The sequence below is a fragment of the Musca domestica genome, unplaced genomic scaffold (genome assembly GCF_030504385.1).
Source record: "Musca domestica strain aabys unplaced genomic scaffold, Musca_domestica.polishedcontigs.V.1.1 21, whole genome shotgun sequence".
Classification (NCBI taxonomy): domain Eukaryota; kingdom Metazoa; phylum Arthropoda; class Insecta; order Diptera; family Muscidae; genus Musca; species Musca domestica.
In genome coordinates this window covers 12,723,915-12,740,567 of record NW_026712258.1, presented here as the reverse complement: position 1 = coordinate 12,740,567, position 16,653 = coordinate 12,723,915, and the positions used below count along the sequence as shown (strand labels likewise).

At 35.3% G+C, this 16,653-nt stretch overlaps 1 protein-coding gene across 1 annotated transcript; it reads right to left on the bottom strand.

Annotated features, from left to right (window-relative positions):
- Window positions 1-7,896: 7,896 nt before the first annotated feature.
- On the bottom strand, window positions 7,897-11,299 carry LOC101899698 (trissin). Its single transcript, XM_020037666.2, has 3 exons — window positions 11,096-11,299; window positions 8,468-8,561; window positions 7,897-8,407 (listed from the first exon to the last, which is right to left on the bottom strand). Exons 1-3 carry the CDS (start codon window positions 11,184-11,186, stop codon window positions 8,134-8,136), a joined length of 459 nt encoding a protein of 152 aa, XP_019893225.2. The 5' UTR covers window positions 11,187-11,299; the 3' UTR covers window positions 7,897-8,133.
- Window positions 11,300-16,653: the final 5,354 nt, after the last annotated feature.

The following is a 16,653-nucleotide window of genomic DNA, read 5'->3' as shown; positions in this document are numbered from 1 at the left end:
GGGATGTTACAAACGGAATGACAAAGTTAATATACCCTCCTTTCCAAGGTGGAGGGTATAAAAAAACAAAATTAAATTTTTTAATAATGAAACACATCATTGGTTTTTAGAAAACTAAAAATGTTTAAATATTTTTTTATTTTACAATATTGGTCAAGATTTTTCACAAACTTCGACCATTTCGTTTACCTACCCCTGTGTAGTTTCTACTTGCAACAATTTCGGTCGCACTATCACAATATTCTTCCATTTCAAATATTAAAAAAGTCAAAATAAACTGTCCCAACTTGATTAAATGGTTGAATAAACAATGTCGCTGAGCGAACTCGATTCAAAGAAGACAATCACGGTTGTGATTGCTCATTTACATTCATGTGTTCGATCAACTCATGTTGCTGAACACATCAAACCGTCTCGAACGCTCATGTTTGATTGTGAGTGAAGTGATTCAAACTGAGCGTTCGATTCGATCAGAAGCGAAAACGGTCATTTCATTCAGATCAAACTAAACGACTGCATCAACAAAAATCATGTAAGAAACCGAGTATGCTTGAATTTTTGCATACTCGTTGCAGCCCTCTGATTCTTGTGAACAAAATGCAGGTCGCATTTATTATCCAATTGAGATGCAATTTCGCACAAAGCTTTTGTTTGGTCCAAGGACGAACTCTATTGAAATTGGAGATAATCAGTAAAAATTTAGATATAGCTCCCATATATATCTTCGTTCTATTTGTCTTTTATTGTGCACCAAACGTGTAATAACAGCCCGAATAGTATGGAATTTTGCACATACAACCAATTTAGGCCTGAAAATAAGTATACCAAATTTGATCGAAATCGGTTCAGATATAGCTAGAGCTTCCATATATATGTTTCATTCGATTTGTTATTTTTGTCCTCCGCAGCCGTAATATGCACTCTGTAACAACAATATTTGGGAAAATATATAAAATATAGCTCAGAAATACCCTTGCTAAATTTTATCGAGATCGGTTCAGATTTGGATATAGCTCCCATATATAACTTCGTCCGATTTACCTTTGATTGTGCACCAAACGTCTAATATTTAAAATTTGGCACTTACGAACGAATTGAGTCCAGAAGCTAGTATGTCAAATTTGGTGAAGATCGGTTCTGATATGGCTATAGATCCCATATATATTGTTCATCCGATTTCTAGTATTTGTTACCCACAGCAAAATATATCAAATACAGCTCAGAAATATTTTTGCCAAATTTTATCGAGATCGGTTCAGATTTGGATATAGCTCCCATATATATCTGATTTCAAATTATTTTTGCACCAAATGGGCAATACAAGTCCGAATTTAAAAGATGCAAATGCTTCGGCATATTTAGTCCTTTGAACTTTAAATTATAATTATAATCATAGCGTGTATGATTGAATTCTCCCATAAAAACTTTTATTGTTATGTCGAGCTCTACTAAATTAGCAAAGTGGTGTAGGGTATCATAAAGTCGGCCCCGCCCGACTTTAAGACTTTCTTTACTGGTTTTATGATCGTTTAGGTTATTCAAAATGTTGATCCTTTGTGGGGTAGGTACCAGAAGGAATGGTCCGATCTCTACCATCTTCACACCAGACCTTAATTTGATAAAGGTATTGTGATGTGTTTAATTTAAAGACAATCGGACTCTTACATCTCATTTTACATGAGTTGAAATTATTCCAAATTTTGACCCTTTGTGGGGGAAGTACTTAATGGAATGGACCAATATCTTTTTGTACAGCTAATTATACCCTACAACACTATGTGTTGGGGGTATTATAAGTTTGATTGGGCCAGAATTTATGTAACACCTCGAAATATTGGTTTCCCATATAGGAAAGCATATATGGATCTTCCTAGCTCGCCGAGCTGAGTCGATCTAGCTATGTATGTCCGTCCGTCCGTCTGTCCGTCTGTCCATGTTAATTTGTAATCACGCTACAGGTCGCAATTATGACCCGATCCTTACGAAATTTTGCACGAAGGTGGGGTTAGGGTCAGAATAGAAGCCTATTTCTTTTGGAGATGATCGCCAAATGTTTAGGGGTTGAAATGGACCAAATACTGAAAAAATGTTGGATTTTGCAGTAGCTATACAGGTCGCAATTATAGACCAATCGACACGGAATTTCGCATGTAGCTAGAGTTTAGGGCGGGGAAGAAGCCTATCAATTTGGGTGGTCACCGGATAATATTTAGCGGGTAAAATAGACCATATCTTTTGTGTTGAAAAAATTCAAAATTTTTCATTAAACCGCGAATATTTTAACTCCCGGCGAAATCACAAAGTCATGACAAGGTTACTTCTGATCTTTACATTGATGTTAACATCCATCAAATCGGATATATAGCAAAATATGTGCGATATAGATGTCTATCAAAGAAGATATGCTTGAAAGATCTCTTATATGTCGAGAACGGCTGAACTGATTTCGACAGTTCTCATTAACTCAAAATTGTCTCTTGGCAGGAAAGAAAAAACATCTAAAAAAATCGCATAAAAACATCTCTCTAAAGATGAAAATATTGATTTTGTAATATTTTCTCATATTTTTTTGTAGACAAAATACGAAAATATCCATTCCAGTGACTTTTTGGAGAATTCACAAATACAGGAAAGACGCACTTCTGACTATTTCGTTAAGGCTGATTTCGTTGAAGAATATAGTCAAATGTCAATAATAAATGTTAATCTTTTGCCATTTCTGAAAGATTATAGGTCTTTGGGAAATATTGGTTCCAGATCTAGGAAGACCATTTACGTGCAACATCTACCAATAAATTGGAAATGAGCAAATTAGTTTAAGTTGCTATTGTTCGAAAATTAGAGAACGAAACCTTTCGAGTATCTCGCCTATATAAACTGTATCATTTATTATAGTGTTGTAGGGTATTCAACGGTCGGCCCCGCTCGACTGTAGTTTTCGCTTACTTGTTTTGTAATACCCTTTTAATTTTCGACGTCACTTATATTATCAGATTTAGGATAAGGAATAATAAAACTTGACCACCATATTTGAGAGAAATAACCAGATCCCAAAGAACCATTGAATATAGTGGTTAGGGTGAGTAAAGTTCATATACACATGAATTTAAAATGCAAACCCCAGCAGCAGCAGTAGGGGAACTACAACTTCTTAACAATACAGTGAAACTAATTTGCGAAAATAATTTAATCTACTAATAATTGTAATTACCGTAATAATCAGATAAAAGCTTAGAACAGAATGAAAAAATCTCTGCAAACAAATTTGCTATATTAGGGTGGTGCCCAGATTTCCAACAGCCAAGTTTCATGCTACTAAGAAATTCGCGAACTTTACGTTCTGAATTTACAAATTTATAAACATTTTTAGGATTCTTCAAAAATGTATTTTTCATTTTTCTTAAATAATTCAAATAAGACTTTAAATATTATCAAGTAGGTATTACATTCTTTGAAATTTTTACGAAAACGCCTAAGATTCGGACTAAACCAAACTGGCCCCGAGTCGGAATAGAGCTTAAATCATGGGACTGATACAGCTAACGCATTATTATATACAATGTAAAAATTTGTTTCAAAAATACAACTCCGAAGCTAGAGTCTTGTGACTTTAAATTTACTAACAACACATGCAACAAAGTTGTTAATTTGACACTTCTCTCGCAATATTGTAATCACGAAATATGAATGAAACGTCAAGCATTTTGCACAATATCAACAAAAAAATTCATCTATGCACTCTTACCTTTAAGCTATGTCTGCTCTCTTTAAAAATATCATTTATATTATATTTTTATTCTTTCCAAAAAAAAACCAGTTAACCACTTCTACACGTGCTCTCCATTTAACGTTTCTAAAAATAATTGATTTTGAAATGATTTTGTTTTTATACATTTGTTTCAAAAAAATAAATACAAACACTGAAGTGGCAGAAGTTGCGAATATTAAACAAAAGTGTTAGCAGAGCCTCAATTCCTGTTCTAAGTAAAGGTGGGAATACATAAAACGGTTTTTTGATTGGCTTAAAGGTGCAGGCACATAAAGAGCTTTTATGGCTGGCTGTGGTCTGTTCCAAAACTGCAAGAAGGAAGAAATTTTTACTACAACCGATTTTTATACCCTCTACCATTCTATGGAGGGTATATTAGCTTTGTCATTCCGTTTGTAACTACTCGAAATATTTGATGATTTCAGCAACATTATTCAACGGAATCGTTTTAAATTTCGTATTGAAAGATCCTGATGGGTACTACAACCTATGGCAACAAATTTCTTATGAAGGCCCACGGCTTCGTATAGCCCCCATATAACAGTACCTCCCGATAGTCGGTATTTTCATGATTTTTTTGGACATTATTCACTGCAATTGTTTCAAGTTTCTTATTGGAAGATCTTAAGGGGTACTACAACATATGGCAAAAAATTTCTTATGCAGGTCCACGTCTTCGTATAGGCCTTATATGACGGCACTTCGGTATTTTCATGATTTTTGCGACATTATTCACTGGAACTCTTTCAAATTTCGTATTTGAAGTTCGTAATGGGTTCTACAGCATATGACAAAAAATTTCATAAGCAGGTTCTCTTCTTCGTATAGTCCTCATATAACGGTTTTCGATTAAGTAGTAGTTTTGGTAGTGGTAGTTTACGGTTTTTTTTTTTTTTTTGAAAATCTTCAATTTCCTTCTAAATGGTAGAGGGTATTAAAAGTTCAGCCCGATATCGAAAAAATTGACTGATTTTGATTGGTTGATGACTTAGACTGGCTTCTTCGTAAAAGACAGAGGAGCTTTAGGTTGACCGAGATTAATTTCGGCCCTTAATTTATTCTTGTTCTCCCTACGCTTCTTTCTTCTTTTACGAAGAAGTCAGCCGATAACTTAAACCAATCAAAAACAAAAACGATTTTATATATTCTCATCTTTATATGTGTTCTCACCTTAATTGCTTTGGGATTTGGTGTACAGGAGAAAAAAATGGATGAATTATTCTATTCTCAGCAGAGTTTTTAAATTCTCATTGCGTTCTCTGTTTACCGGCGATCGATTGAATAATGCAAGCGCCAGCATTTTGCTCACTGCCCGTCAGATAAGAACAGCTAGATGACGGTTGGATTTTCCGAATGTTTTGCCACACAAAGACTCATACCACATTTGACCCTTCTCGAATGTTTTGAATCGCTGTGCTTATTTTGATATTGCAAATATGCTCAGTGCATTCATGCTGATACATACTCGTATTGTGTCAAATGTTTGACGTGTGAAAAACCTACTCTATTTATAAATTAGATGTTACGCCCTCTAGAATGACACATTTGACAAATGTTTTAATTTATATACAGAGACAATGAACTGAAAATATGCATTTATAAATGTTTTTATAATTATCACAAACATTAACAGAGTATTGCTGGTGGAATCAGCCGTAGGTCATGGTCTCAAATAATATAACAATACCACAAAAATTAATAAAAGAAAAACTCATTGAGAACTAAATTTACCGATAAACCAAAGCAGCAGTATAACGACCCAGTCAGGGAATGACTGTCGGTAAGAATACAAACAAGATAAAAAGCAGTAAGTTCGGCCGGGCCGAGCTATGAATACCCTCCACCATTTGGAACGAATTTGGAAATTTTCAAAAAATAAAATCCTTAAAAAATTCTGTTCAAATTTTAAAAATACCGATTATAGCCGTTATATTGGGGTCTATACGACGTTGACCTACATAGGCATTGTTTGTCATAAGCCATTACCATATTCAAATTCGAAACTTGAAATAAACGGTGAATAATGTTGTTAAAGTCATCAAAATATCGTATATGGGGAGGTCCCCTTATATCGGAGCTGTGCGAAGACCTGGACCAGCATAGACAATTTTCTGTCATAGGCTATAGCATCCATTACAAACTTCAAATACGACATCTCAAATAATTTCGATGGGTATTGTACCTAAACTCGTCAAAATACCGAATATAAGAAGGTACTGATACATGGGGCCTACACGAAGAACTGGACTTGCATAGACAATTTTCTGTCACAGACTGTTGTTCCCATTACGAACTCTAAATACGTAATTTGAAACATTTCCGGTGAATAATGACGCTAAAATCATGAAAATGCCGAATATTGGGAGGTACCGTTATATGGGGGCTATACGAAGTAAGTCCACGTCTTCATAGCCCATTTCAAATACCAAAAGTCCTGCAGACATAATATACATTTGAGTAAAAAAAATAAAATTGTAATTCCGTTTGTAACTCCTCGAAATATAATTTTAGACCCCACAATTTATATATTGATCAGCATTAAATTCTATGTAGATTTAGCGATGTCCATCGGCCTGTCCTTCTGTGGAAATCACTCTAGCTTCCTAACGAAATGAAGTAGGTTGATAAAATTTTACTCAAATATATACTATGTCTGCAGGACTTTTGGTATTGAAAATGAGCCATGTAAGTCCACGTTTTGGTATAGCCCCCACTTTAATGGTACCTCCCTATTTTCGGTGTTTTGTTGATTTAAGTGACGTTATTAATCGGAAAGATTTCAAATTTGGTATATGAAGTTCGTAATAAATACTACAGCCTATGACAGAAAATTGTCTGTGCAGTATAGCCCCCATATAACGGTAACTCCCGATAATATACGGGAATTTTCATGATTTTGGATACATTATTCACCAAATTTTAACACCCTCCACCATATATAGTATGTAGGGTATATTAACTCCCTTATTCCGTTTGTAACTGATCGAAATAATCATTTAAGACATACCCTTCATCAGAACAAAGTATATATGGTCTAAGACGATTTAGGCCTTCCCACTCCGTCCGTCTGTTTTAATCACGCTAGAGTCAAAACGAATAAAAACGGGAAGCTAAAATTTTTCACAGATCAGTCTTTTGTCTGTAGGCAGGTCAACTTTGAAAAAGGGGCTATATCGGTCCGTGATATAGTATAGCCCGCATATAACAGTTCCCCCCGATATTCGGTATTTTTATGATTTCAGACAAATTTTTCAATGGAATTGTCTTCAAATCCACACAAGAAGGAGTTCCTTCTGAGTACTTTACCCTTTAGAGTATTATCTAAATAGATCCACGTTTTAGTATAGATCCTTTTTGGTCCTTTGGCACATTTTTGCACAGATTTGTCTAAAAGTTGGAATTTGTAGTTCATAATGGGTTCTAGCTCTGGTGGAAGAACATTGATTATTTAGGTTCACGTTTTCCTATAGCACCCATATAACGATACCCACCGATACTCGGTATTTTGATAATCCTAGTCACATTTACCCACTAAATTGTTTCAAATTTGATATTTAAGAAGATTTGGTAAATGACAATCCTTGAAGTAGAAAATTTTCTATGGAGGTTCTCGTTTAGGTATGGCCTCCATACAACGCCCTCACCCACATCATGGTTTTTGGAAAAATTTAACAGCATTATCCAAACGGTCTTACTGGTATCCGTAGTTTAAAGTGAATTACGATTCAATTCAAATACTCTCTTTATAACCTGTTTTCTTTACCCAAAGCTGGAGGGCATTAAAAGTTTGGCCGGGATGTTTTTTTTTTCGTTTTTAATCTTTAAGGCTTAAGTCATCGGGTGGCTTCTTCGTAGAGGGACAAAGGAGTTTAAGTTCAACTTAGTTCGATTTCAGCCATAGGCCCCTTCATTCTTTTACGAAGAAGCCAGCCGATGACTTTAGCCAGTCAGAAAAGCATTTAATGTACTCTCACCTTAACTCACACCGACTAAAAATAAGTGGGTAATGTTCGATTCTACCGAATTTAATGCAATTTTTTGTAGTAACCGCTCAAGAAAACAAAACATCCAATTAAATACCAAAAAAATAAATAATCATTTAAAATTGTATTTCTTTTTCAGTTTTTTTTTTTTTTTTTTGTTTGATGGGAACATTAGCGGCGTGTTGCACCTAAAAATATTTGTACAAAATCGTTTAACATGAGTATGTGTGTGGGTATGGGTATGCAGGAAACATCTCAGCATTAGCATCAACATGGTCGTCATTATCCGGGTGCGTTGTCATCAAAGAGGAATTTTCATCATAATCATTTGCAGCATCGTCGTATGGGGGAATTGATAGGTGGCGTCCTTTCGATATGCATTTAGTCGTAGTAGGCTTGTAAATCTTCAAAGAGTAATGTATTATTGTGGCGTTCGGAATTCAGTGGTACCAGGGTCCTCGAGAAAAATCGATCTTGTTCTCGTTGTTGCTGTTCCATTTCCCGTTGTTGCTGCTGTCGCCTTTCGTGACTCAATTCATTCTGGGTGTACATGGCACGTCCTTGTAACATTATGAAATCGATCAGCCGTTTATTTGTTATCATTTTCATGGCATTCGGATCGGTACGTTTACGTAAGTAGTTAAAGCAACAGGTCCTGCAAGGGAATAAAAATATTGTAAGTGATATATGAATAATGGATGTAAAATAAACTCACCTGAAATGCTTCGTTCCACAAGCACTGGCACACTCATTTCCGCACGAATCACATGGTATTGCCGAGGATGTAAATATCTGCATGAACATCACACCTACATATATAATGATGAAATTGTTAATGAAGTACATAAAAGTTCAAACAAGTAAAAAAGCTGTAAATTTTCAAAAAAAAAACAAACAAACAAACAAAATTCTGTTAAAATCTTAAAAATACCGACTGTAGCCATATATACGACGACGTAGAACGGCGTAGGCAACTTTTGTCATAAGCCATTAAAATATTCAAATGCGAAACTTAAAAAAATCGATGAATAATGTAGCTAAAATTATACCAATATAGGGAGGTAGCATTATATGGGGGCTATACCAAAACATGGACCTGCACAGACAATTTTCTGTCATAGGCTGTAGTACCTACTACGAACTTCAAATACCAAAATTGAAACAATTCTGGAGAATAATGTCTCTAAAATCGTCAAAATACCGAATATCGGGAGGTACCATTATATAAGCGCTATACGAAGACGTGGATCTGCACAGATAATTATCCGCTACAAGATTCCTTAATAAGTACCCAAGCTAATCTACAGGATATGCAAAGCTATGGTTGCAAGAGACCGTAATAAGTACTCAAGCTGGATCAACAAGGATATGCAAATTTACGAGGATATCAAGGATCTTAAAGGATTCTAAATACACTACCTGGATTAAATGATTCTTCTGAGGATTCACGACTTAGAGACATGGATAAGGAATGATGATCAAGGTTAGTTTTCAATAAGTCACCTATAGTAGATTGGTGTTCACTGTTTGCCTGTCTTGCACTGCGCAAATATGCAAATAACCATATTATGTAGCGCATTTGCGAGCAGCCTCTTGGTCATTACCAACTGAACAATTGACAAAATATCCAAAAATGTGATATCATTTTATACGATCAAGACTTGCCTAGTCGAAATAACGGTTTTAGAACCTAGGTCTATTTGGAGCAAATCCGTTTCAGGACATTTGGAGTCTATCTAGCGATGACCGGCCATCCGTCTGTCTGGTTGGTGTGCACGATAAGTCTCGAATACTCCCGATTTGATCCAAACTTGGTACATCTTAGTATTATTGTCAAACTTAGATCGAGTACGGATATGTGCACTATCGGTCCACTCCTTCTGGTACCTCCGCCTCAAAGGGTCGAAATTTTCAAAAAATATATTTTTTGCACAGAAAGAGAAACGATAATTCGATTTTGCTCCAACTTTGCAAATCCTAGTATTGGCGTCAGTGCTAGGTCAGGTGCGAAAATGGACAATATCGGTCCACTCCATCAAGTACTTCCTCACAAAGGGTCAAAATTTTGAATAATTATAACTCTTATAAAATATGATGTAAGAGTCCGATTGCCTTTAAATTACACACATCGCAATATTTTTACTAACCCAAGGTCTGGTGTGAAATTGAAATATATCTGTCCACTCTTTCTGGTACCTCTCCCACAAAAGGTCAACATTTTGAATATTCACGAAGCTCATAAAACACGAAATTAACATCCGATTCCATTCAGTTTGCACTCAATATTTCACAATATTTCCATAAACACAAGATGTGTAAAAAAAATGGTTGCGATCGGACCATTCCTTCTAGTACCACTCCCACAAAAGGTCAAAGTTTTTTATAATCAAAACGATGATTCGAAATAAGCATCCGTTTCTCTTCAAATTACACACATCACATTATTTTTCTTAACCCAAGATTTGGTGTGAAATTGGAATATTTCGGTCAACTCCTTCTGATACCTCCCCCACAAAAGTTCAAAAGCTCATAAAACGCGAAATTAACATCCGATTCCATTCAGACTTGGCACATCTCAATATTTCTATCAACACAAGATCTGTTATGAAGATGGTAGAGATCGGACCATTTCCTCTGGTGCCTCCCCCATATAGGGTTCAAGATTTTTGAAAAACAAAACGTTCAAAGAAAGCGGGATAAGCATCCAACTCTCTTCAAATTTCACACATCACAATATTTTTGCTAACATGATCTGTAATGAAGATGATATATATCTGCGAACCCCTTCTGGCACCTCACCTACAAGGAATAATGATGTTCAATACTATTATCTGTCATAATCTGCGATTCTTTATAACTTGCTATATCTAAATATTTCTCTCAACCAGAAACCTGAGATGAATATGATATTTATGATTTCGTATAAAATTGGATATGAATGTTCGATTTTCTTGTAAATTTTCCCATACCAATATTTTTGTCTCTATTAGATGAAGTATGAAAATGGAATACTTCGGTCCACTATACCTGTTACCTCACGCATACGTCACATTTTCCAAAAATTTGCATATATCTCATATAAAGTATAGGAAGTAGTCGATATAGTTTAAATCTGGCACGTTGTAATATTTTTATCAGTCTTAGGTCAAATACGAATTGGTTAATACTGACCAACTGCTTCCCCCATAAAGGGTCAACATTTTGAATAATCATAACTGGGGACATAAAATAGCAAAACCGACTGACACTATTTTACTTGATTTACAAGAACTTCTAAAATATTTTAAACACATTAATTCACACAAATAAAAACAATACATTTATGTATTTAGTGTATACTTACAAAACAGCAGCACATGGAAATGCACTTTATAATGCATTTTTTCCTTCGATTTACTATCAATCATCTCCGTTCCAAAGTCTAGCAAAGACATTCAAAAATTGAAGAAATCTTTTACTTGTTTTTATTCTTTTATTATTTATTTAATCACACAGACTTAATTCAAACTATGTTTGAACTAAATTTACTGACACAACTGCTCCGAGTCAAAGCTGAGGAGAAAAAGACTCCTAACCTGTAGATTAACGCTTTTATATCCTTGATATCGCTATTATCCTTCAAAGGCAATAGCAGGAATAAAGTCATCCAAGCATGCACAAATTATTTATTTATTCATACAAACGTATCATCACCATCTTCAGGACGGTCATATCAACCCACAACGATTTGGATACTGACCAAGTTGTAACCCTATTCGTTGTTGTTCAAACACTTGCATGGAATTTTAAATATTTTCTTTTATCTCTTCGATCACGGTCACTACAGTACATCATAGTACAGGTGGTATGCAAAGCTTACTACATGTCCAGATTAACAAATGTGTAACTGTAAGGATTAATCTCTTTTTTCAGAGTGGTGATTATGTTAGGCATGAAGCGTTTCTATTGGTATTTTGTGGTATTGCCAAAAAATAAGAATCTATTTTGAATCTCAAAACATCAGCCTTATAATAGAGTACATCCCATTCGACCACACCAACGTTTTTTTCGCAGACAAGTACACTTGCATTTCTTATCAACATTAACAATATACATAATGGGAATGGTCACTAACTTTATTTGCATCTAAGAAAGGATTTTTATGTCGATGACATTGCTATTCAAATCGACTCACATGTTCGAAGGTATGAAAGGGTTGTTTGAATCAACATTTTAGTCACATGTTACGACAAAAACCACTTTTATTTTAAAGTTTTCCAATGAAAAATGAAACTTTTTAAATCAAAAAAGATTTGTGCAACTGGCATGTAAATGAAGAATAATAAAGGGAATCGAAGAGGTCCTTTTTATATTCTCCACCATACTATGGAGGGTAAATTAATATTGTCATTCCGTATGTAACTCCTCGAAATACTCATGTCAGACCCAACAAAGTATATATATTCTTGATCAGCGTAAAATTCTAAGACTATATAGCCATGTCTGTCTGTCTGTCCGTCCGTCTGTCTGTTGTAATCACGCTATCTTTCGAACGAATTGAGATAGAAGGCTAAAATTTTGCACACATGTATATTTTGACAGTAGGCCATATTCGGTATTTTGATGATTTTTGCGACATTATTCACCGGAATTGTTTTAAATTTGGTATTTGAAGTTCGCAATAAATACTAAATCCTAAGACTGAAAATTGTTTGAGCATGTCCACGCCTTCGTATAGCCCCCATATATTGGTGCCTCCCTATATTCGGTATTTTGATAATTTTAGCGACATTATTCACCGAAATGGTTTTAAATTTGGTGTTTAAAGTTCGTAATGAATACTACAGCCTAAGGCAGAACATCGTCTATGCAGTTCCACATCTTCGTATAGCCCCCGTATAACGGTACATCCCGATATTCGGTATTTTTAAGATTTAAGCGACATTATTCACCGGAAATGTTTCGAATTTTCTATTTGAAGTTCGTAATGGATACTACAGCCTAAGAAGGAAAACTGTATGTGCAGGTCAACGTCTTCGTATGGCCCCCATACAAAGGTACCTCCCGATATTCGGTATTTTAATGATTTTAGCGACATTATTCACCGGGATTGAGTCAAATTTGGTATTTGAAGTTCGCAATGAATACTAAATCCTAGGACAGAAAATTATTTGTGCAGGTCCACGCCTTCGTATAGCCCCCATATTATAGTACCTCCCGATAATCGGTATTTTGATGACTGTGGTTACATTATTCACCAATTTTTTTTCTAAGTTTCGCATTTGAATATTGCAATGGCTTATGAAAAAATATTACCTATGCAGGTCAATGTCGTCGTATTGACCCTAATATAACGGCTACATTCGGTATTTCTAAAATTTTAACGGATTTTATTGTTTTTGAGAATTGCCAAATTCGTTCCAAATGTTGGAGGGTATTCCAAGTTCGGCCCGACCGAACTTACAGCTTTTTTACTTGTTATGTTTAACTTTTTTTATCAACCTTCTTGTGGTTCAATTGTAATATCAAAATACAATTCGGCTGGAAATACATAAAGAGCATATTTGGCTGGCTTAAGTCATCGGCTGGCTTCTTCGTAAATGAACAAAGGAGTTTTAGGTTGACCTAGTTCGATTTTGGCCCTAGGCTCCTTTGTTCATTTCCGAAGAAGCCAGCCGATGACTTAAGCCAGCCAAATATGCTCTTTATGTATTTCCAGCCTTCTTGCTTGTGTTCGCATATTCTTCTTCTTCTATATCTATAAAAGAGGAAAGTGTTAGTATGTTTGTTTGTAATTTATGGACTCCAAATCCGCTGCACAGATTTCCCTGAAAATTACCAAGTATACTACAACAACGCCTGACAGTAACATATGTTTTATACAATTTTGAAATTCCTGGCGATATAGCATCATCAGAATCGTAATCAGAATTCGTCGATTACAGATGCAGTCTCCAAAATTGGGATGCATAATGGAATTTGGAACAAGAATAAATTTGCCAAATTATATTTAAATCGGTTCAGATTTGAATTGTCCAGCAACATCTTTCTGAAATATTAAGGTAGGTAGGTAAGGTTTTATTCTCTTTTGTAAGGAAAATGCGAAAAGTAAACAGACGGTATTCCTGCAGAAACTTGCAACTAATCAGCTGATTTGTCAAAACAAACCTATTTGTATCCCATTAAAAGAATTAAAGGAAAGGAAGTAGCACCAATTTACAAGTTTTATAAATAAAAATAAATTAGCAATAACATAAAAATATGAGCATTAAAAGAATGATAAATTTTCCTCGGAATCCTTTAAACGTGTTGCTAATGGCATTTGCCTAAAAATGTTGGAAATAGTCTTTTTTATTTTTTTATTACATATTAATATTTACGTTTTTCACATTTTCTAAAGTTGTTCTCCAAAAACAATTAGTCTTGCTAATTCCAAAAGAGCATATTTTCAAATTTGAAGCACAAAAAGAAATAAACAAACAATAGAAAACATCTGATTGAATGAGAAGAAAAAGAGTTGCAAGTGTTTGCAGGAAGAAATTTGGCCAGCAAGAATTTGCAAACTCTCAAAATGTCTCTCTCCGACCGCTCTCTTCCAGTAACAATTTGTAACAATTGTTACGAATTTGAGGGTAACCAGACATACCTAATGTATATGTTTTTTACAAAATGAGGGCACCAAAAGAAACAAAATAGGAAGTAGCTTTATTCCATGGTAGAAGAATACAGGTAGATGATGCATCGACGCTTGGGAATATTTATGATTTAAAAATGTTTAAATGCTTTTCCAAAAATAAGTCGATTTGTAAATGTTGTCTTATACGACGCCAATCGTAGGTTTAACAGCTAGCATCTGTATCGATGCGACTACCTGTACTCTTCTGCCATGCTTTATTCTACCTCCTGTTATTGTACAATATTCCTACAGACGGTGCAATATTCTTACAGTCCAAAGCAACTGATTTTAAATTTTTTATTTCGAATATCATCCCATTCCATAGAAAAACATGTGTTCATGACAAACTCCTGTATTTACGTTTGTCCCACAAACGCACCACTTGTACGAGTCTTGGGTGAGAATACATAAAACGCTTTTTTGACAGGCTTAAGCCATCGGTTGGCTTCTATAGCGTATGGTAAATAGTATAAATTAGGGTCAGAAATCGAACTAAGTCAACCTAAAACTCCTCTCTTATTTTACGAGAAGCAGAAGAATAGTAGAATACAGGTAGAAGCATTAACTTTCGGAAACATTGATATGTCAAAAATTGTTAAATGTTTCTTTAAAAATAAGTTCCAATACGACGCCAATCGGAGATTGTTATGATATGCATTTTTTAGCAATTTTTACAAACTTGAATAATTTTTCATTCAAAAATTGCAATTCCAAAATGGTTTGATAGTTCAGCAGCTGTGCCGATGCGACAACCCGTATTCTTTTACCATGCTTTTAAATCGCTTTTTTGACTGGCTTAAGTCAACGGCTGGCTTCTTCGGAAAAGAACAAAGGAGCGTAGGGTCAGAATCGATCTAAGTCAACCTAAAACTCCTCCAATGAAATCTTGTTTTTATTTTTGACCTGGGCCTCAATTCTTGTTCTAGGAAAATGTAAAATGAAATCTTGTACAGAAAAAAAGATATGACAAACGTAAAAAAATATAAAGGAAATACTTTTCATTTCAGGTTTTCTTAAAACGAGAATCCAGCGCTGTTGCATAAAAGTTCTTATAACTTTATTTTGGCTTGAGATCAGTTCAAAAATCATTGTATTATTTGTAATAAAGGGTGATTTTTTTGAGGTTAGGATTTTCATGCATTAGTATTTGACAGATCACGTGGGATTTCAGACATGGTGTCAAAGAGAAAGATGCTCAGTATGCTTTGACATTTCATCATGAATAGACTTACTAACGAGCAACGCTTGCAAATCATTGAATTTTATTACCAAAATCAGTGTTCGGTTCGAAATGTGTTTCGCGCTTTACGTCCGATTTATGGTCTACATAATCGACCAAGTGAGCAAACAATTAATGCGATTGTGACCAGGTTTCGCACTCAGTTTGCTTTATAGGACATTAAACCAACCACACGAATGCGTACAGTGCGTACAGAAGAGAATATTGCGTCTGTTTCTGAGAGTGTTGCTGAAGACCGTGAAATGTCGATTCGTCGCCGTTCGCAGCAATTGGGTTTGTGTTATTCGACCACATGGAAGATTTTACGCAAAGATCTTGGTGTAAAACCGTATAAAATACAGCTCGTGCAAGAACTGAAGCCGAACGATCTGCCACAACGTCGAATTTTCAGTGAATGGGCCCTGAAAAGTTGGCAGAAAATCCGCTTTTTTTATCCACAAATTTTGTTCAGCAATGAGGCTCATTTCTGGTTGAATGGCTACGTAAATAAGCAAAATTGCCGCATTTGGAGTGAAGAGCAACCAGAAGCCGTTCAATAACTGCCCATGCATCCCGAAAAATGCACTGTTTGGTGTGGTTTGTACGCTGGTGGAATCATTGGACCGTACTTTTTCAAAGATGCTGTTGGATGCAACGTTACGGTGAATGGCGATCGCTATCGTTCGATGCTAACAAACTTTTTGTTGCCAAAAATGGAAGAACTGAACTTGGTTGACATGTGGTTTCAACAAGATGGCGCTACATGCCACACAGCTCGCGATTCTATGGCCATTTTGAGGGAAAACTTCGGAGAACAATTCATCTCAAGAAATGGACCGGTAAGTTGGACACCAAGATCATGCGATTTGACGCCTTTAGACTATTTTTTGTGGGGCTACGTCAAGTCTAAAGTCTACAGAAATAAGCCAGCAACTATTCCAGCTTTGGAAGACAACATTTCCGAAGAAATTCGGGCTATTCCGGCCGAAATGCTCGAAAAAGTTGCCCAAAATTGGACTTTCCGAAT